The 27830-nt window shown below is 53.2% G+C and overlaps 1 protein-coding gene across 3 annotated transcripts; it reads right to left on the bottom strand.

Annotated features, from left to right (window-relative positions):
- TEF (TEF transcription factor, PAR bZIP family member) lies at positions 1-23503 on the bottom strand. 3 transcript variants are annotated; one of them, XM_070790485.1, is made up of 4 exons: positions 23272-23503; positions 9409-9723; positions 4935-5155; positions 1-3587 (listed from the first exon to the last, which is right to left on the bottom strand). In XM_070790485.1, exons 1-4 carry the CDS (start codon positions 23372-23374, stop codon positions 3372-3374), a joined length of 855 nt encoding a protein of 284 aa, XP_070646586.1. In that variant the 5' UTR covers positions 23375-23503; the 3' UTR covers positions 1-3371. The 3 variants fall into 3 exon arrangements, with proteins under 3 accessions (XP_070646586.1, XP_070646585.1, XP_019817435.2); XM_070790484.1 differs by lacking the exon at positions 23272-23503 and adding an exon at positions 13124-13322 and having other exon boundaries at positions 9409-9738; XM_019961876.2 differs by lacking the exon at positions 23272-23503 and adding an exon at positions 13124-13319.
- Positions 23504-27830: the final 4327 nt, after the last annotated feature.

Raw genomic sequence — 27830 nt, 5'->3', positions numbered from 1 at the left:
TTCTCGTCTCAAAATATTTAATTTTGTTTGAAAAGGCTACATCCCCGGCTTCCCTCCCGCCACGTCACCCGGGCCCACCAGCAGTGGCACACTCGCACGCACACACGCACATAAGGCCAGCGGGCTACGCTCCGCATCTGCCCCGCGCCGGCCAGGGAGAAGGGGTTTGCGCCGTGCCTCCTTCCCCGACACGGGTGAAGGAGAGAGGGGCCTGCTGGAATGCCAGCTCCCGGGGGAGGGCGCAGAGCCCCACACACTCTGTCACATCACATGCACTTACAAAAATAAAACCAAGTGGTGCTCTGGCGTCCCCAACACTGTAAGACAGCAATATCCACCTGGAAGTCATCTTTGCCATTTTCTAGAAAAATTTATTGCACTTAATTAACAGATGTTAAAGGAGCTCTGGGGTGGTAGGGCTTTGCCATGAAAACCAGGGGGCTTTGAGCCCTTTGCTCCCAGGGTCCCGGATGGAGAGCTGCCCAGCACAGAGCAGCCCTTGTCAGCTGGCCCCCTCGCCTGCTGCCCCACCTCTGCCTGGACGACTGCAGACGCTGCCTGCCAGGGCCACAGCAGGTCCCCCCTGACCAGGGCGACGCTTACCCAGAATCAAGGGTCACTGCTACGTGCCTTCCCCAACCTCAGGCCCCAGACAGGCAAACCCTTTGCCTTGGGCCAAGGGTAAGAGTTACCCAGGTCCTCCACAAGACTGCTGGTCACTGTGAAAGCTCTCCCTAAATATATATGTATTCTATGTCTAGATATACATTTATTATATGCATATTCTTGCAACATTCCATCTCATTCATGATTTGTCTGTTCGGAGGCTGCAACTGAGGTGAAAGGGGGCGCTCAGGAAGGCATGGCCCGTCCCAGCCCACTGCAAGCCCAGGGAAAGCCACTCACACTGGCATCTCTCGTCTCTGGTGCTTTGCAGAGGGTGTCAAAGACATGAGGACAGGAGCCTCAGTTTTTGGCCATTAGCCCTAAGATGGAGAGGGCCTGGCAGGGAGTCAAGAAGACTCCCAACTCCACGATGGAAACTGAGGAGGCACCACCTCTCCTGCAAGGACTAAGAAGACACGCTTACCTGAGCACCCTTTTCCCCAGCATGTCAATCTCCACGGACCTCTCCTTCCTGTCCCCGCCAGACTCCTGACTCGAAGGGGCTCTTCTAGAAGAGGCCAGCAGCCACGCTCTTTCCAAGTGAGCATTTTGGGAAGGAACCAGACACCCACTGCCTGGGGCGGGGGCGGGGGGGGGAGGGTTGGGGGAGGAGGTGCAAGGGGAGGGCACCCAGACAGGCAGAAAGTGGGACAGAGAGAAGAGACAGCAGGCCATCACCACACCTGCTGGGGTCGGAGAGTGGACGCCACCCAGAGACTAAATGTCCATCCCTTAGAGGGGGGGAAAAAAACCGAGAAAACACAAACCATACACTTTCTGGCCAAAGAAAATGAAGAGCTTTTAAGCTGGTGGCTCTTCTCCCAATAACAAAATGAGAAGTGCCCTCTGGGTGGGTGGCCAGACCAGAGCGAGAGTGCCCGGGCGGGCAAGCTGCCCAGGGCAGGACATGGACATGCTGGATGCAACTGCCCTGCTGTGGTTATAAGAGTGAAAAGTGTTAACATGGTTTTCATAGAACCACGAAGTCAAAGTCGGGGGAGGGGGAAGGGGCACCAATGTCCCTCGGCCTCGAGGACCTTTGTCAAGTCCCCTGGAGAGGTGGGGGTGCAGGTCCCTGGAGGGCCGTGTGTTCCCCTGGGGTGTGGTCCACGGCCAGTGGATGGCTTCCCCTGCTCTTAACATCTGTTATAAAAAGTCTTTAGGGGTCAAGGCCCAGGACTCGGAGCCACCACTTTAAATAAAAACCAGTGGTGAACGCGACAAAAGTGTGCCTGTCACCTCTGACCCCTCCTTACCACAGGCTGCCCGCCCTGAGCAAATAAATACACCCATCTCCAGGTGCCCGGCTGACCACAGCGAGCAGAGGGTTCCGCAGATGTCCGTAACAAGTCTTCCGGGCAGAACCGAAGGATGAGTCCAGCCGGACATGAGAGGAAGGAGCAGCTGCGAGGTGGGCCCCTCCACCCACACCTTGGCCGGGCCTGCACAGCTGGCCGTCTCCTAGGACCCGGATGGAGGGGTTTCTAGCCTATGTCCAAGTCCCAGGAGCCTGTTCTTCCATATGAGCTGGGTGGGACCCGGTGACCGGGGCCCTGCCCGGGGACGCCCTCTAGGCTGCTCATACTTGGGTGGATCCTGAACCGAGAACCAGGAAGCCCTCTTCTGCTTTTCGGGGAGAGCGGGCTTGGGCATGGCCCGCACGAGAAAGCAGAGCAAGAAAGAACGGGAGCTTCTAGAGAAACATGCCCGGCTCTCCACCAGCGGTGCTGGGGGAGGGTGAGAGGGGGCCGTGGAGGCCAGGTATCTGAACACCATGCAGAAGGTGCGTCTCCACTCCAGGAAGTTAAGCTCCCCAGACGAGGGGACTTTTCAGGTAAAATCCAAGATCTGAGCGTGGTCACTGGGTGAGGAAAAACAGCAGGGCCAGAGGCCCAGTCTGGTGGGACAAAGGAGACTTAGGCAGCCTCCACGAGTGCCCCGGAGAAGAGTAGATGAGCACGGTGACCAGGGCGCAGAGACCACCGCCCTGGGAGTCTCTCCCAGCAGTGGATGGAACGCACAGGGAGCCCCTCACCAGGGCCTCCTCCTCCCAAGCCTCGAGCCACAGAGAAAAGGGGTCAGGGAACCAGAAACGGCTGGGTGACCTTCTGCTGCAGGCCCAGATGCAAAGGTCATCCCCGGCTGCGTAGAGACCACGCCCCCATGGCCTGGTGCCCACACGGACGCTACAGAGGAGCTGGCATGTCTTCCTACCTCTGAGGAAGATGGGAACAGAGGCTTCTCTCTCTAAGACTTTCTGGGGAGGATGACAGACCCGCCCTGCCTAGAAATGTGCCCAGCTACCTGAGAAGATGTAAGGGCGACAGTCATCACCACTCATTCTGCAGATACGGGCCTGGCCCGGCCCAGGCTGGAGAAGAGGGAGAGTCACGGAAGCCTGGGCCCCCTGGGAGAGGAGAGCCTGTGCTCCAGAGGTCCCCTTCTGGGCCAGCTGCGACAGCCAAGGACAGAGACGAAGGCTTATTCACCGCCTCGTAGATTCTCTCGAGTCCCGCCAGGGAGGAGGCCGGCCCCCAGGGAAGTCGCCGCACTGGTCGTGTGTGATAATGAAGCTTGAACGTGAAGGCTCCGGGGCAGGTGCGCCGCCATGCGCCCACGACGAGTCATAAGTCTCCACGCGGGGGTGGGTTTCAGGGGCCCCGGGCAGAGGTCTGAGTGAGGCAGCGCCCCGGCGGGGGTGCGTGTTACAAGGGCCCGTACTTGGTCTCATACTTGGACACGATGGTCTTGCACTTGCCCACCTCCTTGCGCAGCTCCGCCACCTCCGTCCGCAGGGCCGTGTTCTCCTTCTCCAGGAAGGCTGCCCGGATGGTGATCTGATTCTCCTTCAGGCGCCGGGCGTCCCGGGACCGCTTGGCCGCCACGTTGTTCTTCTTGCGTCTCGTCCAGTACTTCTCGTCCTGTGGGGAAGGGTCTTTGGTGGGTCTCTCCACTTTCCCAAGAGAGAACCCACCCCTCCCCTCCTGCCAGCACTCCACCCCACCCACACCAATTCCTCTTTTAACCCACATGGTGCAGCTGGGACCTGGGGACTCCCAGGGGCCCAGCCCTTACACCCAGGGAGCATTATCCACAGACCCCACAGAATCCAAGTGGGACCACTGGTGGAAGGATGGGCCTTCCTCTTACCAGTGGTCTCTCTCTGCTGCTCCAACATACAGCACTGTCTGTACTCCTGCCTCACTTAGGCTGTGGCTGAGGGTCTGCACCCTGACTCCAGTTCCCGGAGTTGACATCTTGTTCTGCCACTTTCTAGCAGTGGAACCGAGCAAGTTCCTTAACCTCATGATGTCTCCCCACCTTGTCTTTACAATGGGGGGTAATTACAGTAACTACCTCAAAGTTACCTGAGAATTAGAAGAGTTAATATGTACAAGGTGCTTATACCAATGCCTGGCTTATAGTAAGGACCCCATAAAGGTTTACCATTTTCATCGTTATTATTGTAAAAGCCTCAGAAACCTCTCAAGAGGCAGGTATGGTTATTCCCATTTTACAGATGAGGAACCTGAGGTCTGCCTGACTCTATAAAGCTTAGGTGAAAAATCCAGTCCCTTTTCTGAGTTTTTCTCAGTGGGGAAGGGAAAAACTACAAGATCCTCCTCTCCTCCCAGTCCCGTTGCTAACAGCCGACTCAATGGAAAAGACCCTGATTCTGGGAAAGGTCGAGGGCAAGAGGAGAAGGGGACAACAGAGGATGAGATGGTTGGATGGCATCATCAACTCAACAGACCTGAGTTTGAGTAAGCTCTGGGAGTTGGTGAAGGACAGGGAAGCCTGGTGTGCTGCAGTCCATGGGGTCGCAAAGAGTCGGACACAACTTAGTGACTGAACAACTCCTCCCATCCCAGCTCCTATAAAACCATCAGCTTGAAGGCTGCTGGCTCATCCCTGTCATGGCAATGTATAGCTATCTTTTGTCCTTCAAAGTGAGGGCTTGTTCAATCCCGGTTTCTGTGGCCGACTGAGCTCTTGCCCAAGGGCTGGGCTGAAGCCAGGGAAGTGGGAGCACGGGCATAGCCGGCGACTAGAATGGAAAGAGACGTTGCGGGGAGTCAAGCCGGGGCCAAACGCCACCCAAATGCCTTTCTCTCAACTGCTGCAGGATGTGGCCCAAAGCTCTGAATGCACGCCTTTCTCGATGTGTCCCCAAGGAGGGTGGGTCCTCCCAGGGAAACTGAATGGAAGTTGGGGAAAGCCCCTTGACCCCTGAGCCCACGCTGCACTTTCACTATGTACCAAGTTACCTTCTGCTCATCAGGGACAAAGACCTTCTTGGCCTTTTTGATCATGGGCTGGGGCTTCAGGTCTTCCTCGGCAAACTTGTGCTTCCGAGGGTTGAAGAGCTCCCCGCCGGGCACGCTGGAGAGGACCAGGTCGGCAGGGTCGGGATTGAAGTTCACATCTACCTCCACGCAGTTGGGGTCGATGGGACTGGGGGTCTCCCTCTCCTTTTCCAGGGAGGATTCTGAAAGACAGAGAGGCAGGTGGTCCTGAAAAAGCCTAGACTCACTAAATAGCCAAGGCTCACGTCACATACCCAGACACCTACTTGAATCTCAAGGTCACAGAAGCGACTGCTGCTTGGAGGGAAGAAAATCTATAAGAGCACCAGCCCCTCACAAGCCAGACTGGCATATGTGATTCAATTCAACAACGCAAACACGAAAAGAATTCTTCCCTTTAGGAACAAAATGCTCAAAAGGAAACAGGGGCCTTCGAAAAAGACAAGATTTTCCAATTGTTTTTCCCCCCAGAAATGTTAAGCAAAACATTAAATCATTATACCCCCTTAACTTCCTGTGGTTTCAAGTTCTCAAGTAATGAGAAGCAGCTGAATCTCACCAGGAACTATAATGGTTTAGGGACACAGACTGAATAATGAAATGGCTTCCATTTCTGAATCCCCTTGAGACGAATCAGTGGCTGTGCTCATTCAGTCTCATGACAACTCTGAAAGGGAGATGGGTGTTAACCTTATTTTACAGATGAGGAAACCAAGGCTTGGAGAAATGACAAGGTTTTCCTAGGGTCACGTGGATGGTAAATAAACTAAAATTTAAGTCTGGCCAAAAAAACAAAAAGCAAAACCCTATTCAAATCTTATGTGTTATTAGGGATAAGTTATTTTTTTTTAATCTATATCTTTGGCCTACTTGCTCAATGCTACTTATAAGAGGACACAAAAATAATTATTCAGTCAATAGATACATTATTAAACATCTACTATATGCCAAGGACTGTCCTGGCAAAGACAAAGCAGTGAACAAAAGAAAAATCCTTGCCTTCATGGAATGTTATCCTATGGGGAAGGATGACGTTACATAAGATAAATTACAAACACCCATACAGAAGTGTTGGATGCCATGTGGATATTTGGGAGAACATTTCAGAAAGAGTGAACACCAAGTGCATGGTCTGTGCACAGGCAAGTACTGGGAGACTTGAGGAGAGCAGAGGCCATTGTGGCTGGGGTGACTAAGAGGGAGGAGTAACAGGATGGGGACAGAAAGCGTAGGACCTTTAATCCCAGTAAAGCAGTGGTTCTCAGTCAGGAACAAGTTTGTTCTGCAGGGGACACGTGACCCTGTTAGGGTGGAGGGGTGTGTTCCACTGGCGTCTGGTGGGTAGAGGCCATGGGTGCTGCTACACATGCTGAGGTGCAAGGACAGCCCTTCCCCAACCCCAGCAAAAACTATCTGGTCCGGACGTCAACAGTGTTACTGATTTTGACTCTCCCCTGAGGTGAAAGAAGTCACTGGAGGGTTCTGAGCAGAGGTGTGACACGATCAGACATAGGTTTTAACTGGATCATGCATATAAACGACTTGTATCCTATCAGACAGGTTAATTACAAACAGGGCTGAGTGTCAGAAGAGTGAGTGGCCAGGGACCAACGTGGTAACTATAGGAATAAACAACCAACAGCCAAGGTACCACAGCCTGGCAACTAGACCGCCGCTGTACTGCTGGTGGGAGTATAAACGGCAACAGCCACTTTGTATCCTATTTGGAAACATCTACAAAAAGCTGACTGGGTGCAACTCAGCTTCCCTTCCAGGGAGTATTCAGAAAGACAGAGAGGCGGGTGGCCCTGAAACAATCTAGAGTGAGTCTACGTGCAAGTCACAATCCTTCCCATCCAACACTGGGTATCCGATGCTCTACTCCTCGGAAAATGCCCAACAGAAAATGCATACAAAGACTCACAAAATAAGAATTAAAAAAAAAAAAAAGACACACACAAATGTTCATGGCAGTGCTATTAGGCATAACCCCGACCTGGAAACATCTCTTGTGTCCATCCCCTAAAGAGTGGGTAAAAACTGGTGTGGCCATGCAATACAACTTGGAGGGACTTCCCTGGCTGTCCAGCGGTTAAGACTGTGCTTCCACTGCAGGGGGCACAGGTTCGATCCCTGGTGTGGGAACTAAGATCCCAAATGCCGCATAGTGAGGCAAAATAAAACACGGAATACCATTCAGCAACAAAAAATGAATACAGCTCTGCTACAGGCAACAACATGGATGATTCTCATACACGGAGTTGAGGAAAGGAGCTAGTCACGAAAGCACACAGACTACTTATTACAGAGGAACTGAAAAATGAATTGTTTCATTTCTACCACATGTATAACTCTTCAGTATAAATCTTACTTTATTTGTATCGTGGTTTTTCTGTCACAGGAGTAGTCCATAAGTATGTTCTATAAATCTATTTTTAGTCACTGATGCCCACATGATCTGTATGTTACTATAAAGCTAGCCATAGGAAGCTCTAAATGTGAACGTGTAAATGTAATTTACTCAAAGAAAAAGAGAACGTAATATACAGTTCCATTTACAGAACGTTCATCTATAAACAAAACGAATCTCTGGTGATGGAAATAAGGATGGTGGATACCTCTGGGGAGTGAGGACTGAGTGGGGTCAGGAGGAACTTCCAGAATACCGACTGTTCTCTGCTCTGAATGGGGCGTAGTTACATGGGTGGGCTCACTCTGAAGATTCATCGAGCGGTGCACCTATGATAGGGGCACCTCTGGACGCCACACTTCATTAAGGTCTACTTAAACACAAAATCAGAGGGAAATTCCACCTAGGCGGCCTCAGGTATAAGAAGAGGGCTCATTTCCAGCTCTGTCCCCTACCCACACACGGAACCAGCCTTTCAGGATAACCTGACCAGCACAAAAATGAGCTGCCTTCAAACAAGAATTCGGCTGGAATCAGCTGAAGCCTCTGAAGCTGAATGGTTTACAGCACAGAAACGAGGGACAGAGGAGCATGTTAAAAGGCAGTAGAGGGATATAACCAGAAAATCCAGCATGTGTGAAACTCTATAGGACAAACAATTCAGCTTCAACAAACAAACTGCAGAGAAATAAAAAGGAAAGGAGACCCCACAGACTACAAGAGATTTAAGACACATCACTAACTGAAATGTGTGGGTCTCGTTTGGCTCCTGATTCAAGCAAACTGTAAAACAGTAACATTTGGATTTACTGTCAATTTCAGATGTAAAACTGGTATTTCTGTTCTTAAAAAAAAACTATACTTTACATATACATTTGATTGAAAATAATCAGGTTAGGGGAATGAAGGAGGTTATAGAAAACAAGACTGGTTATGAGCCAATTACTACAGAACCTGAGTGATGGTTATTGGAGGTTTATTATAGCAGCCCTTCATTTTCATATCTGAACATTTTTCCATTATAAAAAGAAAAAAAATAGAGCATGAGAATTCCTTGGGTGCAGGTTTCCTGGGTTCCACACCAGCTCCTGGGGTCTTTTCCAGGAGACATCTGCCTATATGCCTTGAACTGAGCCTGTGGAAAGCTTTGCAGAGCCCCTGAAACAGGGACCATGTCTGCTCTGATGGGTTCATGACCCAGGGGCATGAAAACCAACCAACTGGAGGTAAAACAGAAAAAGGACAAGAGGATGAAGCAGGAATCCCAAAGATGGTATTGGTCCTGGCAGTGGAAATGCCTTCTTCGTGGTAGTACCTGAGAAGTACCTGGCTAAACAGTCAGACATCCTGGGTTCAAGTGCTGCCTCCACTTCCCATCAGCTGTGTTACCCTGGGCAAGTGACCTAACTTCTGAGTTTCCTCACCTAGAAAATGGGGATAACAGGGGACTTCCCTGGTGGTCCAGTGGCTAAGACTCTACACTGCCAATGCCGGGTTTGATCCCGGGTCAAGGAACTAGATCCCACATGCTGCAATTAAGAGTTCACGTGCCACAACCAAGACCCAGTGCAGCTAAATAAATAAAATAAAATGGGGATGAAAGTATCAACCTCATAAGGAGGTTTTGTGAGGATTATGTGTTAGTGCCTGGCACAGAATAAATGTTAAATAAATGTTTGCTGTTGTTATTATTATTGCCTGAGCTTCCTAAGAATCTGAGGCAAAGTGCACACGGCGGCAGAGAGCAGTACTGCGGAGAGGCAGGATGGCACTGCTATCCTATGAAGCCTCCGACTGGGACTGCTCACTCCACTGGGCTGACCATCTGTAGCAACCAAAGACAGGAAGGCTCCGGCTGCCGCTGAGGGGATGGCTATTTTTATCTCCAGCCGTGGGGGATTGTGCTGAAGGGTGGGGGAGCAGAGGGCTTCTGCTAATGGTAGGTCCAATGGGACCACGCAGCCCCCTGGCAAGTGGATCTCCTTGGATGAGGCAGGTGGCCCTGCCCAAAGGCTCATCACCAACCTGTGCTGGACACGGTTTCCGAGGGCTGAAAGACGGCAGTGGAGGATGGTGGGGACGCCGTGGAGGAGCTGGCTGACTCCTTCCCTTCTAGCTCAGCCACCGGCAGCAGCAGGTTCTGCACCAGGTGGGTGGGGCTGGCGGGGATGCCATTCTCCAGCAGGAACTCATCCAGGTCCATGTACTCCAGGTGGAAAGACTCGCCATCGTACGGGATGGTTTTGTCCCAGATGGGCGGCATGAGGGAGGCTGAGACGGCCATGGTGCTGGCTGCTGCAGCCTCGTCTTCCTCCAGCTTTTCCTTCCCCTTTTCCTTATCTGTAGACACAAAATCTGTGATGAGACATCTCTTGAGAGAGTAACTCAACCCCAGGAGGCACGTGGTGAGCCTCACAGGGCAGAGCCATCTCTCTCGGAGTCCTGATCCATCCATGCATGCATTTCAAGAGCCCACATCATTCTCCAGTTATAACCTGGTGCTTGAACCAGGACCACTGGTCTCCTTTAGAGATGGCAGCATACCCTCATGTGCTGCACATCCATGCCTGGGCTTCCTAGGATGCTTGCCATCAGCTCTGAGGCCTGATGTAGTCCCAGGGTTAATTCAGAACAGGCTGTGGGATTATCATCTGCTGGAGAGAGCCTATCGGCAGGGGTCGGGGGGTGGGGAACGGGGTTTTTGATCCTGCTATCTTAGGAAAGGGCTGACTCCTCAGGCCAAGAACTTGCTTGTTCTTCTGTCCTGTCCCATCCTGCCTGCCACCCACTGCAGTGATGTGTGACCTTAGCCATGTTATTTAACCTCTCTCAGCTTCAATGTCCTCCACTGTAAGTAAGGATAAAGCTCCTTCTTTGGTGAAGACTAGAGGTAACATTTGAAAGTGTCTTGTAGAGCTCCTGGCACACGCCAGGCATTCATTATTATGGTGAGCTTGCTCAGGGAAGGGATTGCGTTTGATTCATTTCTAGATCATGGGGACCAATACAGGAGCAGGCAAGACAGCAGACCCCAGGAAGATGAGTGTACTGAATGAAGAAGGCTGGGTTTATAAAAGAGAGGGCCTGGAGCTGTCTTTTCAGGACCTTTTTCACAGCAACCATTTCCAGAGACCATTTGCTTATCCCTGAATGAGCAGAGACTTAAGGCAGGTTTTTTGGGAAGAAAGAGACGCATGGAGCTGTAGAAGAAAGAATGCTCCCATTCAAAGCAAAACAAATCAATCAGTGGGGACATGAACCCACCTAACTGTCTCAGCCCGAAAGTTATACACGTGGATGGATATCCAAGAAAGGGCAAATTGAGAAAAAAAGAGAAAAATGTGACAAGGTTGGAAGAAAATCAGAGTGACAGGGAGGCAAATGAGGGAAGTGGGAGATAAGATCATGACAAGCTCATAATGGGTTTTCAAATTGAGGGCGACAACTTTGAACTCTGGTTTCTGAAATGAAACAGAAATCAAATACGATTATGTTGGAAGTAAACCAGTCATGCATGGACGCCTAGACCTCAGACAGCCAAAAAGCAGCTTGTTGGTTCAATAAAAATGGACACAACCAGTGAAAAGGTGGAGGTTTTGACAAACAGAATTTGGTCATGGCTACTAATACAAAGTAACTCGAATTCTTGCAACTGCCTTCTGTACCAGGCTTTGGTTTAAAACCAAATGGGAAGTAAGAAAGCCAAGCTTTGGTGAGCTGGGTGGGCCAGATGGCCTCCCTGTTCTCCTTCCCTGACACTGACTCTACATTCTGATCAGAGATGACTGAGATTCCTGTTGGGTGGGGGTCGTGGGGATTAAAAGAGGAAGAAGGGAGGAGACAGAAAGACAGCCATACTGGAGAACTAGTACCAAGTTCCAGGGTTTGTCTGGCCTGAGCAATTAAGCACACTGTTAATCAGTGTTTTTATAAGATGGAGTTTTAACTGTAGGAGATGTTCATCAGTGGTTACCAGTGATACAACGTAAGGACTGGTGACGTGACCTTAAGGAAACATCCTCACCGCTCTGAGCCTCTGCTTTCTTCATCTGAGAAGTGGGGTAATACCATATAGGACGGCTGCAGAAGACTAAATAAGATTATGTCAAGGGGCTCTGGAAGAATTCTGCAAATGTGAGATGGAATTATTATTATGGATGGTTATTATTCGGTAATCTGACAGAACCTGACAGATTTGCACACCCGTCCCGGGGCAGCTTGCCTCAGCCCCAGATTTGGAACAAAGCATTGCCTTAAAAATAAACAAAAGGGTCTGTGCATATGAGGTCCTGAAGCGGAAGGAGAGAGCCTGGCCTCACCTAATGTGCTGAAGCTATTTATAACCCGACCGTGATAGCCATAGGGATGGGAGTCTCAGAACACACCCAAGAAAGGAAGAGAAATGGCATTTTTTTAAAAGAAAATGAATTCCCCAAGACCGGTAATTCACAGAAGGCCCATTCCTTCCCAAATCCCTGAAAGACACCAGTGGTTCTTGGAAATTCAAATCTCAGAAGACTGAAAGCATACCTCAGTGCCCCTGAAACTCCACTATAGGTGGTATTCCTGCTGCTCCCTGAACCCCATGCTCTCAGACCAAAAACAAGGCCAAACTTGCTTTCCACAAAAGCCCCAGGGACCTCTGTGGCCTAGGAAACAAGACAAGGGCTTCCCAGGTGGCCCAGTGGTAAGAATCTGCCTGCCAGTGCAGGAGACACTGGAGACCCGGTTCGATCCCTGGGTCGGGAAGATACTCTGGAGGAGGAAATGGCAACCCATTCCAGTATTCTTGCCTGGAAAATCCCATGGACAGAGGAGCCTCGTGGGCTACAGTCCATGTGGTTCCAAACAGTGGGGACTTGACTAAGCACACACAGCAGCAAACAGGACAAAGACCAACCCTGTGGCCTCCAAGTCCAGGGTCAGTCCCAAACAACCAGGTAAAGGGCCTCAGTGGCCTCTTTCTGACCCTTATCCTTCATCCCAATCTCCCCCTCAGAAGGCACCTCCTGTCTCCTCCTGACACCCCTCTCCACCTCGGCAGCAGCCCTGAAACTCATTTCCAAGAAATCTCCAGTGAGGACCCAGAACCTGAGGATACTCACAAGCAGGGAAGAAGGCAGGTCCTCCTCCCCGCTGGGAGGAGGACGGCCATAAACAAAAGCAGTTCGCTACGGTGTATCAGGGCATCTCAAACTTTAGCGGACTGTGGAATCACGGAAGTGGGGTGGTGCCCCTTAAAATGCAGAGTCCTGTCTCTGAAGCCGCAGATCCAGTGAAGGGTGAAGGGTGGGGCCCAGAAATGGGCATTTTAAACAAGCATCCCAAGTGATTCTGATGCAGGGGTCCCCAGGGCAGGCGTCCTGGAGCGTCACTGGAATAGCTGCTGCGACCCCCATCAGACTCCTCGGTAATCCCTTCACGTCGCGCGTGCTCCGGACCCTCCCCAATGAACCTCCTCCCCGCGACCCCCACCCGACTGCCTCCCTCCCCCACCCTTCCCCACCAACCCCCATGTGACTCCGCCTCTCTCAGCTCATCCGCGACCCCTTCCTACCCCCTTTCGCCTCGCCCTCCCGTCCATGAATCCTTCCTGGCCCCATCCCCCAGGCTGGACCACTTCACCCAGACCTCCGACCTCCCCGGCCCCGCCCTCACAAGGCCCCGCCCTTGCAGAAACCCCGCCCCCAGAACAGCGCGGAACCCCCACCCCACCCCATCCACCGCCGCCTCCCCTCACCGAGGCGCGTCTCGCGTGGGGGGTTCTCCATCAGCTTCTTGAGGACCAGAGGGAAGGAGCCCGGCAGGCCCCTTTCCCCAGCTGCGCGCCCCGGCCCCGGGCCCGGCCCCGCCTGCGGCTCTACAGGCGGCTTCTTTCCACCGCCCGCGTCGGACATCGTGCCCCGCGCTCGGCTCGCGCGCGCCTCGCCTCGCCTCGCCTCCCCCGCCCGCCTGCCCGCCCCCCGAGATGGGACGGAGCCGTGCGACCCGCCGCAGCTGCCGACACAGGCAGCTACTGCGCAGGCGCGCAGAGGCCCCCCCCACTCCCCATCCATCCCTACCCCGCCGGCGGACTGGCTCTGGCTTATTAATTATTCATAAAGCCAGGCCAGCTTCCCCGGATGGCGGCCTTGGATTGGCCCATCCCGCGAGAGGGGGCGGGGGCAGGCGCAGCCTTCCGGATCGTGATTGGCTAGGCCGCCCCTAGGGTAAACGCCACACGTGCCGGGCCAGGTGAGAAGCAGGGCCGCAGGCCCCGCCCCGTCCTCCTCGCTGTCACCTGATTGGCGCCTGCCGAGGCCTGGGTCTAGGGGGCCCTTTCCGGCGACAGCCCCTGCCCCTCAACCCACGCTTTCGCCTTCGCCGTAACCCCTGCCCTTCTCTCGGACCACTGTAAACCGCTCTCCCTTCCCTCGCATCCCAGTCTCGCCACCTTCCGGAAGCGCCACCCAGAGGAGGCGGGGCTGGCAGCGGCCATGCCGGTGGGGAGGTAGCCTATCAGACCCCTAGGGGTCCCCGCGGCTGTTTACCCCATCCTCTCCCCCCTCCCCTCCGCGGGTCACGTGGAGCTGCAGCCGAGTCCCGCCGCGCGGGGAGCAGGGGGACAGGAGGAAGGCGCGGAGCAGCCAATGGAGGGCGGGGGGCGGGGCCCGGGGCGGTGCACGAGGCGCAGCACGTGCGGAGCTGCGGCGGGGAGGGAAGGGGCGGGCCTTTCTGTTCTAGGGACTGCCTAGGGTCGTGGTACCGGGACTCACAGCGCAGCTTTTATCCCGCCTCTCCCCCACCCCGCGACCTAGAGGTTGGCTGAGGGCGGGGTCGGGGACGGCGACCTGCCCGCCCGTAGGGACTGACGGAACAGGCTTGGCTGCCGCTGAAGATGGTGTCAGATTCTACCCCCTGATCCCGGGTTTCTGGTGCGGGCGTGGCGGCCAGATAAACACTAGTGTGGAGGGCGCATTCTTGAGGCCGCGGGTACAGAGAGAGGGCCTGGGCCCTGAGCCAGGGCGGGAGTACGCGCTTCCCTCCTCGCGCTTAACTAGCCTGTGACCTTGGGAAAATCCAGTTGCTTCACCCGAGCCTGTTTCCTCGTCCATAAAATGTAGGGCTTGGGCTGGATAAGTCTCAAGTCCTAAACAGCTCTGAAATTCTGTTTCTCTCTAGGACATTGCCTTCTTTTTCTTAGGGAAAAAAAAAAAACGCAAAATTCCTCCCTCTCAAAATATATGCACATGCTTCCTAGGAGTTCATCGGGAAACGGCGGGTACAAATGTCAAACGTGAGGTTGGGTGGCGGACACATGCTGAGTCCTTCTAGGAACCTGATCCTACAGGTCACCCAAACTTTGTACCTCTTGATAGCAGGAATCATACCCTGCTTTGAACCCAAACAATACTAGGTACTCCCTGCCTGAGAGGGCAGGGACTTTGGCTTATTTGTCCCTATGAGACCAGTGACTTTAGTTTATTTGTTCCTATGAGACCAGTGACTCTTGCGTTCCAGGAGCGAGGCTGTGAGATGCAGGGCACAGTCCTTGATTCATAGAGTAGGTGTGTGACTGCGACACCCAGCTAGCTCAAAGTTGTCAGCCTGATACAATCAGTACTGGCAGTTGAAGCAAGAGGCTGGGCGCCTGAGCAAGCCTGGAAAGCAAAAGATTTGAAAGAACTCTGGATGGTTGTGGAGGACAGGTGACAGAGCCTGACTCCAAAATTCAAGTTCTCATAGCCTCATTACTTAGACTATAATCACTTTTTGAGTCTGATATCTCCAGCCTATTGCTTCATCTCTCCAGGCCACCTTTCCTATTCTTTGTCTGAGAGAGATGGGGAAGGACTGACCTTGTGAGGCTAGCGTAAGCCAGTTCATGTAAAATACACAATTGTTTTTGTTTTGTTGTTTAGTGGCTAAGTGGTGTCCGACTTTTGTGACCCCATGGACTGTAGCAAGCCAGGCTCCTCTGTCCATGGGGTTTCCCAGGCAAGAATCCTTCTCCAGGGGATCTTCCCAGCCCAGGGATTGAACCCATGTCTCCTACATTGGCAGGTGGATTCTTTACCACTGAGCCACTAGGGAAGTCCTAAAATGCACAATTGCAAACATGCAGTCAACAAATCATTTTCATAGCTTTGCTACCCTTGATGGGTACAAATCCACTGCTTGATGTATCCATTATCCTAGAGGGAGGTACAGTGCCCATGTCACTCTCTAGTTAGTGAAAGTACTAAATTATGTACAGAACATCTGTTGTGTTGCAGAGTTGTTATTAGTGGGAATTCTCTATGTGGCTAAACTAAGATATCTTTAGGATAAACTGACCTAGAGGTTTTTAGAAACAAATTTCAAAGGACAGTTCAGGGAAATTGATTAAAACAAAGTATGGGGAAAAAAAGTATGAGTTTAAAAAAGACAATGGCTAGTTTGGCCAGGGAGAGACTTATTGGATTACTGTTAAATGTATATTTTCATAGCTAATATGACACTATTGAAGGGGAAAAAATTCTTAAGATATTAGAGGAGGATTTATAGTAACAAAACAGTGGAAAGTTGTAACATTTGTTTATGACAAAGGTGGTATGTAGTATGACATTTTAGATTTAGGTGTTTTTTTTTTAAGATTAAAAAAAGTTAAACAATTTTTTTTTAATCTTCAGTTATTCAAAGGGGATAATACCCACTTCATTTACCACCCAGCCTGGAGCAACTGATCTAACAGGCAAGTGGCACTGCTAAGCAGGTTAAGAAGCTGGGTAAACAGGTTAGGGCTTTAAAACTTTGTTCTGATTTAGTCCTCTGTTCATGTACTGACACTCCCCACAGAGGGTTTTTTCCCCTGGATAACCACAGGGTAAATGGTGTGTCACAAACACCGCAGGAACGTCATAAACATGTTCTCTCTCGTGCTTACTTGCAGGCTGGGGGGTTAGCCACGCTGCCGACTGGCAGCATTCAACAGCACCATCCAGGAGGCGGGCGCCATTATGTTCTTGTCTTCATTCTCCAGCGGATCTGAGAAGACCCACAGCGTCCTCTCTCTGCCTTTGTTTCTTATCAGTAAAGTGGGAGGAACATTGCAGCCCCTCCTCTTAGTGGAGGAAAACATTTGAGAAGCAGTTAGCTAATTTCCACAGTGTTTCATAGTGTTCCATAGTGTAATTTCCACAGAGAGCCCTGACAAAGAAGTAAACTCTATGAAAAGAACATGTTGTTACATGATTAAGATGTTAAAACTGTGAAGTAGCACCTTTGTATTCTAAAGTATTAGGGTTTCAATGCAGCAGCTTCTTGAGGAAGGTGGGGGTCCTGGGGCAGTGCTGACTTTGTGGGGATGAGATGCAGGCCTGGGTAGAGACCCTCCTCAGTGGCTGCCTGACCTCTTGTCCAAACAAGTGACTTCTGCTGCCTAAGTCTCATGTATTTTTCTCTTGGAAACAGAAATGGATCTGCCTACGTCACAGGGTGGTTATGAGAATTACGTGTGGGAAGCAATGTCAAGTGCCAGCCTGAATGGTGTATGGCATGGATTGTGTGGGCCTCCACCCTTCCGCTTCATTCAGGCTGTGTTGGGTGAGGAGCAGGATTCTTTGAGGTGGGGGGACAAGGTGTGTTCTAGAGTCGAGAAGGGATATGAAATGTCCATTTTCCAGAGCTGGTCTGGCTTTAAATTCTACTCTTCAGTGTTCCAGAAACTTGCTAACCAACCCAAGTTAAAAATTTAATTCAATTGAACATGTGCAGAACAAAGGGCCTTACATGAAACCATTATGCCAATTTGGGTAATTTAAACTTGAAGCTCAGAGGAGCTAAAATTCCAGCATGGGAGCCTTTGGCCAGATACCCCATAATGACTCTTTGGCCTCATAGTCAGCATCTTGCAGGACAGTATGACCCTCTCTCCTGACTTACTGCAAAATGTGACATGAGCCTGGTGTCTGCAAGAGCAGGACGATGAGAAGGCTTCCACTGAGCACTAACAAAGGCCAGTTATCTGTGTGCTTTGCGATCCCAAATGCAGGAGAGCACAAAGCTTTGTTCAGGGTAGTCACCCACTAAATATTTGTTGGCTTACTTTGTTGTTGGTGCCAGTAGGAGGGCTAACAAAAACTTTCCAGAGCTAGGTCATACACATTTGGAACATTACTAACATTAAATAACACTCATTGTGTTTAATTCACAATCAAACCTAGAATAGTAAATAAAAGCCACCCTTATGGCGAGTCCTCCACCACTGGCCTTGCCAACGACTGCCTCCTCTTGAGCCTACATACCTGTGGCTGCATAGTTCTGGGCCGCGGTTTGTACCATGGTCTCAGTGTGTTCTAGGGGAGAGGTGGTGGGTGGAGGCCCTTCACCAACTCTTGCCCATCTCTCAGTACTCTCAAGAGTACTTAGTTTCCTGTTTGGCTTGCATTTTGTCCACTGCCCAGCTTAGAAATATAGAATGATATCCACCCTAAGAGTAGTATTTCCAAAGAGAAGCCCTTACCTCCAGGCTCTGCCACGTCTCAACAGCCACTTTCTGACAGCTAAGGGTTCTCCAGTGGAGGCGGTGTTGGTAGGGAGTGGACTCTGGAGCTGGAACGTGTAGGTCTGATTCTTGCTTGGACTACTTCCTTTGTGACCTTGGCAAGTTACTTAACCTCTCTGAGCCTGAGACGGAAAGGAGCGGTTCAGGCACACTGCTGAGAATAGCACTTGGGAGCATAACACGCACTCACCTGAAGTTTATCTCTGACTACAATCCCATGTTGGGTTGTCCTGGCAACACCCCATTCCTCCCAACCGGCCACTTCCCCAAGAATAGTTGGGGGAGGGTGGGACCTTGTAGTCAGGGAGAAGATGGCCTCACTCTTCTTTATGACCTTCAAGGCCCTGCAGTCCTTCCCCTTGCGGGTCTCTCTAACCTCACTCTTCCTCCTTTCCCATGTATTCACCTTCTGCAGCCACAGTGGCCTTTTATTCCTCAGACACGTGTCGTTTTTGACCCAAACAGGGCCTTTGTAGGTGCTGTTCCCCCAGCCTGAAGTTCTTGGTGTAACTGGCCCTTCCTCACTCTCCAGGCCTTGGCTCAAATGTCCCCCTCTCAGAGAGGTTGGCCCTGACCCTCCTGATTGCTGTCTGTCTCCCCACTGGAATGCAGACAGCAGGCGAGCAGGGCAGTGTTTGTCTCACTCGCTCCCGTGCCACACGTTAGCAAGCGCTCAGCATGATGAATGTTTGGATGACTGGGGAGGTGCTGCCCTGAGACGGTTCTGGAGACCCCGGGGAAGCCTGTGGGTAGGGAGGAGCCTGGAAGCAGGCCAAGCTGGGTTGGAGCCCCTCGACAAGTGTCTGGCTTTCCCATCTCTGAGTGTCAGTCTCCTGGTCTGTAGAATGGATAATCACACCTCTCTTGCAAAGCCGTTTCACAGATGGTAATGTAAAAGCCAACGGCACTCCACTCCAGAGCTCTTGCCTGGAAAATCCCATGGGCGGAGGAGCCTGGTAGGCTGCAGTCCATGGGGTCGCTAAGAGTCGGACACGACTGAGCGACTTCACTTTCACTTTTCACTTTCATGCATTGGAGAAGGAAATGGCAACCCACTCCAGTGTTCTTGCCTGGAGAATCCCAGGGACGGGGGAGCCTGGTGGGCTGCCGTCTATGGGGTCGCATAGAGTCGGACACGACTGAAGTGACTTAGCAGTAGCAATGTAAAAGCACTGAGCATAGTCCCCAGCCACACCTGGGAAACAGGGGCCATTAGAACCAGGATTCATTCCCTTAACCTAGCCGTGGGACAGGCCCATTAGGATGCAAAAGTCATCTGGATTGCTGGACACTGCTGTCAGTGTCCACACTAGGTGAGAATGAGTTTCTCACATTTCTCTGATTGGGACAGGTAGAGAAGAAAGGTAAGCCCCTGACAAGGGAGGTGGAGAAGAAGCTGACCCTGAGGGTAGCCAGTCCTCTGAGTGTGTTTCCTTGCCATTAGGAGATGGTAGCGAGGGTTAGGGGCTTCCCAAGTGGCGTGGTGGTAAAGAATCTGCCTGTCAATGCAGAAGACACAAGGGACACGGGTTTGATCCCTGGGTTGGGAAGATCCCCTGGGGAAAGAAATGGCAACCCATTCCGGCATTCTTGCCTGGAAAATTCCACGGACAGAGGAGCCTGTTGGGCCACAGTCCATCTAGTCTCCAAGAGTCAGACACAACTGAGCGACTGAGCACAGCACAGCACAACAAGGATTAGAGATAACACGTGCAGTACATGTAAGGCCACTTCTCCAGGCTCTTTTTCCATGGAAGCAAATTTCATGATTTCTTGCTCTGGTTCCCCCAGGCTGGGAGTGGAGGCGACCACATAGACCATCACTGAGGCCAAGCCCAGGACAGCCCAGGCTGCTCTGAGTCCACCCTCTCTCCTGCTCACCTCAGTTCCCCAATGGGAGGTTACCCAGACCCCTGCTTCTGCCCCACCAGGTCCCACCGAGCCAGCTCAGCTGGGCTGTCCTGCTTGGCACAGGGCTGATGGCACCGTGACCCTAGGAACCTCAGCACGTGTTTCCACGGAGACAGCCTTGCTTGTGTGCCCACAGCCTTGCCACATCCACTTCTTTCCAGGAGAATATCCACGGAAAGGAGGGAGTGAGGGTCAGACGGCAGATGTGATATCCATGGAAGGAGCCTAACCAGGCCCAGCTGCTGTTTATCTTTTGCAGAGAAAACAGCGTGGCACTTCACAGTTTGCAGACGCTTTCATCTGGGATATGTCATTTAATCCTGGCCACAAGCCTGTGAAGCAGGTATTCTTTTCACAGATTGGGGATGGAGAGAGGCATGTCAGGGATACCTGCTGGGTAGCCCACAGTGATTCCAGTTAGGAGCTCCTGACCTGGGGATCCCGCCTGCCCAGCTCAAAGTGAAGGCCTTGTTCCACCTCCGGTGTGCTTTTGCGCTCCGTGGTTCCCTGAGAAGGAGGCCTGAGTGGCCAAAGCTGGCCGAAAGATGAGGTGCCGGCCTCTGAGCACAGCCAAGGAGTTGGGGAGTAAAAGCGCTAACCATGTGGTTTGAGAAGCCGCGTCTTTCTGTAAACTGGAGATGAAAGTGGAGGGTGAGCAGTCTGGAACGGAATGCCTCCTGGGAGAGGATTCACAGGAGAAAAGGCAGGCAGGGGAGCGGGAAGAACAGGGCCCACAGACAGAGGGGAAACTGAGTCAAGGCTTGGGGCACAGATCCACTCTCTTGCTGGGCAGAGATTTCTCTTCCCGCAAGAAAGCTGGTTGCCTGGGTGGCCCAGAGTGACAGGCCACTGGGTGGTGGTTGTAGCCTGAAAACAGGGAGTCTGGAGCCTGGTCAGCTCTGTTGGAGAAAGTCTGTTCCTCCAGGAAGTTGGGGAGGAGGAAGGGAGGCCCAGGGGCAACAAGAGCCAGAGGCCCCACAGTTGGGGTTCAAGGAGCATCGTTGAACACAGTCTGCAGGGCGAGCAGGGTCTTGTGAGGGCATTGTCTCACCATCCCCAGGACTCTCCTTGGATGTCTCCTCCCTCTGGACCCCAGGTGTGCTCTGCACGTGACCCATGACCCCCACGTGAGCTGAAGCACAGGAGGCAACCAGACCTCTGTCATCCTCCTCCCGGGGGGATTGAAGCCAGCATGAGGAACGCACACGGGGAGAAGCCCCTTCGTCAAGAACTTTTAAAGCACAGGTTGTTCCTCGAACAACTCGGGTTTGAACCACACGGGTTCCACTTATACGTGAATTTTTTTCACTAAACACATACAGTACTACTCAATCTGTGGTTGGTTGAATCTGAGGATGTGAAACCATGGATCTGGGGGTGGCCATAAAGTTACAGACAGATTTTCAACTTGGGCCCTAACCCCCGAGTTGTGCCAGGGTCAAGTACACTTTTTCCCTGCTGGCTGGGAATTCCAGCTTTGATGTCCTGTGCCCTGTCTTCACCAAGGTACACTGCCTTCAGGTGGATACTTTCATGAAAGATTTGGAGAGTCTGGGAGCTTTGGAAAGTGGCGACAGCAGATGGAGGGCAGTATTAAGAGTGAGGTCTTTGTGGGGTGTACTGGCTCCCTTGAGTCTCCAACCCTCACTCCATCATTTTATCCACCCGTCGGCATCTCTCAATCTGTCAGGGTCTCATGCCTCGGACCCTCAGTGAGAGGGCACATGGAGAAGAGACAGGAGGTGGCCTGAGATGGTCCGTCTCCCATGGACCAGCCTGGCTGTACCAGACCCACCGTCCTCTGTCAGTTTCCCAGCTCTTGACAAAGCTCTGCCTGAGACCCTGGCGAGGGGGGCGGGTTTCTGGGCCTGGACTTTGCCATCCACAGTGATTGATGGGGACATTCCACAGGGCTCTGGGGACCAGGTGGGATCCAGGAACCAGCAGCTGCTGCCACACTTCATAAGCCTTGTTGCCCTGGTCTGAGGAGCTGCACCCTGAGTCGCCCCCAAGAACTCTTCCCTGCCCAAGTGGGAGCTGTCCCCGCAGACCCACCAGCAGCCCAGCTGCCCCCTGTGCCCGCCCTGGGCCACAGGCCCACCCTGCCTTCTCTAGCACTCAGACCAAGAAGGGAGCCCTTAACATCCAGATGTCCCGCCTCACCTCCCCACACAGGACATTCAGGAATGGCAAGAAAACATCAGCCGTGGTTCTTTTCCAGGCCAAGCTGTGAGTTTCTGGAGGGGATGGGCTTCTCCCAGTGAGCAGCCAGGACCCTGAGTGCCGAGAGGGCACAGACTGCCGACGGGTGAGGTCCGAGGGGCCCAGAGCTCCATGGGAGAGAGCCCACGGGGGACCCTGCCGTGGGCTCTGGGCGCTGCCTCCCTCCCTCAGGCGGTGTCTCCGTGCTCAGAGCCTGCCACCCTCCCTTCCTGAGCCCAGTTCCCTGAGAGGCGTGACCAGGCAGGGGCTGTGGTGTGTGTCCTCGGGCCCCAGAATTTGGGAGTGGGCTAAGGGTCCCGTGGAAGCGGGGCCTGCGGGCCCAGCCAGGGCTACCTGGTGATGGGGTGGATCAGGTACCTGCAGGGGAGGTGAGGTGTGGGGAGGGGAGGGAGAGGCCTGAGAAAGGTCCCCTGAAGGGCCACCTGGCCCTCAGGTCAGGCTCTGGCAGCCAGGGGGAGCTGGGCTCCATTAAAGGCATCCCTGGGGCTTGAGCAATGAGGACCTGACGTCTCAGAACAGAAGAGATGAGGGGAAATATTTGTCGGGAGGGAGAGCCCCGAGCAGGCTGGCCCCCAGAGTTCTCATGGCCCCCGGGTTTCTCAGGCAGGACTCGGGAGACACCTGGTGCTGGCTGCTGGCTCTGCCCCTTGTCCACACCCTCCTCCACAGGCTCCCTCGCCCCGTGTTTGCCTGTGGTATCCTAGGAACCGGGGCTTCCAGCCTGTGGTCCTGTTACATAACAGCCTTCACCCCATCGCCGGGTCCAGCACCTCCGGCGAGCGGGAGCTGAAGCAGGCGCCCGGAGGCCAGCTTCTCCTGCAGGACACAGGCAGCTGGCCGCCTGAAGCCACAGCTTCTGCTGGTCCCCTGCACCCCAACACACGGAGGGGGGAACGTAATAAGCCGTCAGCATCCGGAGCGTTCCTTCAGCAGGGCCCTCTGGTCCTGTCCTGGTCCTGCGTGAGCCCTGCACCTGTCAGTGGCCGCATGCTGGCCGCAGCTTCCCAGGGCCAGCAAGCCTAGGGGGCATCCCTGGAGAGGCAGAGGCCCTCCCCACCGTGACCCTCTCTACACCCCAGCCCTTCCTCGCCCGGGGAAGAAGCCAAGAGAAGACCCCTGCTGAGGACCCTCCCTAGCCTGGAGATGCCTGTCCGGCCACAGTGCCCGTGGTGGCCCCCACCCCTCAGGCACCTGGGTGGCTGGCCATTGCAGGCCACCTCCGTTCCTACCTGTCCTCTTCTCTGGCCAAGGCAAAGAGTGCTCGAGCAGGGACTTGAGGACCTCCGGCATGTCCATGGCAGGGGCCACTCCGATCCGGTCACAGCTCGACATGGCCTGGCGGGAGGTGCTTGCTGGGGGAGTTTAGAAGCAGCTGGAGAGGCAGGCTCTGGCCCAGGAGAGCCGCAGGCTCTGGAGGCAGGCGGGGCGGGAGCCCGAGGCAGCCAATGGGCAGCACGGGCCCCGGCCCGCCCGTCCACCCCCGGCTCGGCCACCTGCCAGCTCCGGCTGCAGCCAGGCCTTCCCTTCCCGCTGCCTGGCAGGGCGGGCCTGGCCCGGCGCCAGCATCAGCACGTGGAGCCACAGCGCCAATCCTCTGACAGAGAGCCTGGTGTTATCTAACTTTGCAAAGGGAAGTTCTCCTCCAGGCTGGGAGCCAGAGCCGGGCCTGCCAGGTGAGAACAGTGAGCTGGCTGCCCGCCCACAGTGAGCGTGCACTGCACACTCAGGCCCACTCGGCAGAGAAGCTTCAGAGGCCAGGCCCTGCGGGACCCGCAACCCCGGCCGCAGGCAGCTGGGCACAGAGGATGTACTGTGTTGGTGAGCACAGGCCCACAAGTGGGCGTCACGCACTTACCTGCGAGCTTGTGAGTCTCGAGGGGGTGTTGGTGTGTTTTGATGCTGGTCTATAGGCTGTGTACATGCACACGTGCCCTGGAAGGCACACGGTGTGCGTGTGGCATGGGTAATTGGGGCACGCTATCTGCAGAAACTGAAGCCTGCTTTTCTAAGGGGAGGGACAAACCTGCAGCCTGAGATCCCTTTGGCCTTCACGGACGGAGGGGAGGGGGAGATGAGGCAGGTGCCCAGTGGACAGGTACTGGCAGGCAGGCAGAGTAGGTGCCACTGAAGGGGAGCGGCCCCGCAGATTGGCTGAGACTCTTTCTGGGACACCGTCCTGCTTCTCAGCCTCTGCCCCAGCCTGGGGGCCTGGGCAGCAATTGGCTGTTTGCAACAGTCCCCTCCCTGGCCCTCTCACTGGCCTCTGTGGTCCCTGGGCCACTTACTTGAACGTGAGGTTGAAGCCATGATTCTGTTTGGCAGTCTCTACAAAGACCGACGCCAGCCTTGCCCGAGCAGGGGAGGTGGCGGGGCGGGGGATCATCGGGCTCCTCCCCTCCACATGTAGCATCGTGAACCGGCTGTACTGCTCTTTGGAGTCTCAGCTCCAAAACCACCAAATGTGGCCACCTTCACGGCTCCTTTCAGCTCTGGTTCTGTCTCTGGTTCTGTTCTGTCTCTGTTTGGGTGCAATAAGCCTTTGGTTCCCTGCACTTGTAGCTGATTTCTATGTCATCCTTCCCCACTTTCCAAAATCCCATTTTGCTCAAACAGCAGATACGTCAGGATGCCTTCAAGCCTCTCCTTTTCCCAACAGTCCCCAGCTTATTCTCCAGTTACCCTCTTTTCCACCCCAACATGTGTGTGTATGCGTGGTACTCAGTTGTGTTCAACTCTCGTGACTCCATGGACTGTAGTCTGCCAGGCTCCTCTGTCCATGGGATTTCCCAGGCAAGAATACTGGATTGGGTTGCCATTTCCTCCTCCAGGGGATCTTCCTGATCCAGAGATCGAACCCACTTCTCCTGTGCTGGCGGATTCTTTACCGTGGGAAGCCCCTTCCACCCTAATCAGTTCAGTTCAGTTCAGTTCAGTCGCTCAGTCGTCCGACTCTTTGCGACCCCATGAATCGCAGCACGCCAGGCCTCCCTGTCTATCACCAACTCCCGGAGTTCACTCAGACTCACGTCCATCGAGTCAGTGATGCCATCCAGCCATCTCATCCTCTGTCGTCCCCTTCTCCTCCTGACCCCAATCCCTCCCAGCATCAGAGTCTTTTCCAATGAGTCAACTCTTCCATGAGGTGGCCAAAGTACTGGAGTTTCAGCTTTAGCATCATTCCTTCCAAAGAAATCCCAGGGCTGATCTCTTTCGGAATGGACTGGTTGGATCTCCTTGCAGTCCGAGGGACTCTCAAGAGTCTTCTCCAACACCACAGTTCAAAAGCATCAATTCTTCGGCGCTCAGCCTTCTTCACAGTCCAACTCTCACATCCATACATGACCACAGGAAAAACCATAGCCTTGACTAGACGGACCTTTGTTGGCAAAGTAATGTCTCTGCTTTTGAATAAGCTATCTAGGTTGGTCATAACTTTCCTTCCAAGGAGTAAGCGTCTTTTAATTTCATGGCTGCAGTCACCATCTGCAGTGATTTTGGAGCCCCCCAAAATCAAGTCTGACACTGTTTCCACTGTTTCTCCATCTATTTCCCATGAAGTGATCCACCCTAATAGCCCTCCCCAAACCATTTGTTCTTTCCCCAAATTAAAAATTAATTTCCATTATTGAATACAAAAAACAGTATGTGGCTCAAAGCTCAAAGCTTTTGATAAAGGTGCATTTCAGGAATCTCATTCCCTCCCTGTTCCCCTTCCTCATAACAGATTCAGTTTATTTATCCTCCCAGTTCCCTTTGCCTCTGTGACCCTGGAGGGTCCAACTCTGGAGGGCGGAGAGTGTGGAGGACCTGGTGTGCAGGTTGCCTCAGTTTGACCTGTGACTCGCAGGCTGGGGCTGGGGCTGGGTTTAAGTCGGTGCATTAGCCATCTCTTGGCCCATGAACACTTTCATGTGCCCGACTGGCTTTACCCCAGTGGTGAGTGGGCAGGTGCACACAGAGTGTGATTTGGGAGGCAGCAGGAAGTCCCTACGTGTCTCAAATGTGCCTGCCTGCCGCGTGATATTTCATTCTCGGAAGTTCGCTCCTGTCAGACCCCTTCCAATGCACAAATGTACGAAGCCTCTAAGGCTGTGAATGATTGCTCACTGCATACCTGGCACCAGCCTAGACCTTGTAAGGAGTTCAAAGCTAAATAACAGACCGGGCCAGGCAAGGCCCTGCCATTAGGGAATTTTCATGCCATGGAAAGTCAGTCTACGTGGCATCCCCACTCACAGTCAGCATGTCCAGCTGGCAGCATCACCCATGGCTCACACAGGGGCCACATCAGCAGGACGCTGGGTCAGGCGGCTGGGGTGGGGGGGCAGAGGCAGGGGAGGGGCGGCACACGGAAACCTGGACACGTTCAGAGGGCCCACATGGCAGGCATGCTGGGATCGTCCGCACGCACTGGGTCTCCTGGCTCAGAGGTCTGGTGGCTGTGCCGGTGGGGGCTGTATGTGCATGCAGTTTGGGCAGAGTCCCCTAGGTGCCCAGGCAGCCTCTCACAAGCAGCTTCCCCGAAGGCAGGAAGGAGGAGCTGGGGAACCATAGTGATGGCGGTACGCAAGGCGGCCCCTAATCACAGGACCAAAGGCCAGAAATGGGCCTACGTTCCATATCTGGGTTAGTTAGCTCAAGCCAGCTCAGGCACCTTGATGGATGAAGCCACTGACCATAAATATCTAGGTTACATTGGGCATTTCTAGGTTACATGTCACAGGTGGAGATGCACGTGTGAAATGCAACCAAGAAAAGGGAAGATGCAGAGTAATAAGTACACATTGATTACGATGATACAATCTTTTTAAAGCTCAAATCCAGGCTCACCTCCCCCCAGGAAGCCCTCCCCAGCTCCCCAGCGTGGATGTGGTACCTTTCCGTGGCACCTGGTGTCTCCCACCACTGTCTGTCACATCATCCTACACTCTTCCCTACAGGCCCATCTCCACCTCACAGACTGGATTCCCAGAAGACCACGTTTTGTCTATCATCTTGTATCTGTAAGATCTGAGATGGGACAAGTGTTCAGCTAATGCCTACCAACCTGGGCTAAGAGAAAACTGGATGAGAATTTAGGGGAATTTTTGAGAATTTAGTCCACTCGGTTCACTGAAGTACTGCTTATCTTATTCTTTGACTTTCTAAGTTTAAAGGAGGTTCTGATGCATGTTAACGATCTCTTCGGCCTGAGGACAGGTCTGCATTTTCTCCTGAGAGCTGGACCCTGACATACCCTGCTGGTTTTTCACAGTGCAGCCAGGGGTGCTGGGAACCCCAGAACACCAGTGCTGAAGGGACCCTGCTGATCACCCAGTTGCCACTGATTCTCCATCTTTTTTGTCTCTTTTCTGAGGGTCTTTGGAACCCTTCACGGAACCTCTGTGAGCTGAGATGTGGACTCCAAATGTTCAGGTTGCTATAGAGACAGACTTGCTATATCCACAGTGCCTGGCATGCAGAAGGTGCTCCATCAAGTCAGCTGCTCCTGTTATTCATCTGGTCATTTATCAAGCATCTGAGCCCCTACTGAGTACCCAGCCCAGATGATTCCCTGTCCTCAGAGGATTCACAGACCTTCGACCTCTGTCCCTGGAGCCACTGCACCCTGTAGTTTGAAATTGTCTGGCGAGAGCTTACTCTCAATGATAGCTGCTCCCGTCAGGACCCCTTCCGTCACCTGTAGCCACACACAATCCAGGAGATTTGCAAAAGGGCCTCCGGCAGATACAGGAGTCCCCAACTGAGAATCCTTGATCCAGTTTGCTGTCTCTTAAAGATGAGGAAG

The sequence above is a fragment of the Bos indicus genome, chromosome 5 (assembly GCF_029378745.1).
Source record: "Bos indicus isolate NIAB-ARS_2022 breed Sahiwal x Tharparkar chromosome 5, NIAB-ARS_B.indTharparkar_mat_pri_1.0, whole genome shotgun sequence".
Taxonomy (NCBI): Eukaryota; Metazoa; Chordata; class Mammalia; order Artiodactyla; family Bovidae; genus Bos; species Bos indicus.
The sequence above is the reverse complement of the archived record's forward strand: the minus strand, read 5'-3'. Positions and strand labels throughout refer to the sequence as shown.

Bases quoted from the DNA above. Each gene is read 5' to 3' on its own strand.
- TEF (XM_070790484.1), bottom strand. From the start codon at position 13,280: ATGTCCGACGCGGGCGGTGGAAAGAAGCCGCCTGTAGAGCCGCAGGCG. The intron at 9,739-13,123 runs GTGAGGGGAGGC...GTCTCATCACAG, and splicing joins CCCACGCGAGACGCGCCTCG to ATTTTGTGTCTACAGATAAG. The intron at 3,588-4,934 runs GTAACTTGGTAC...CCTTCCCCACAG, and splicing joins TTGTCCCTGATGAGCAGAAG to GACGAGAAGTACTGGACGAG.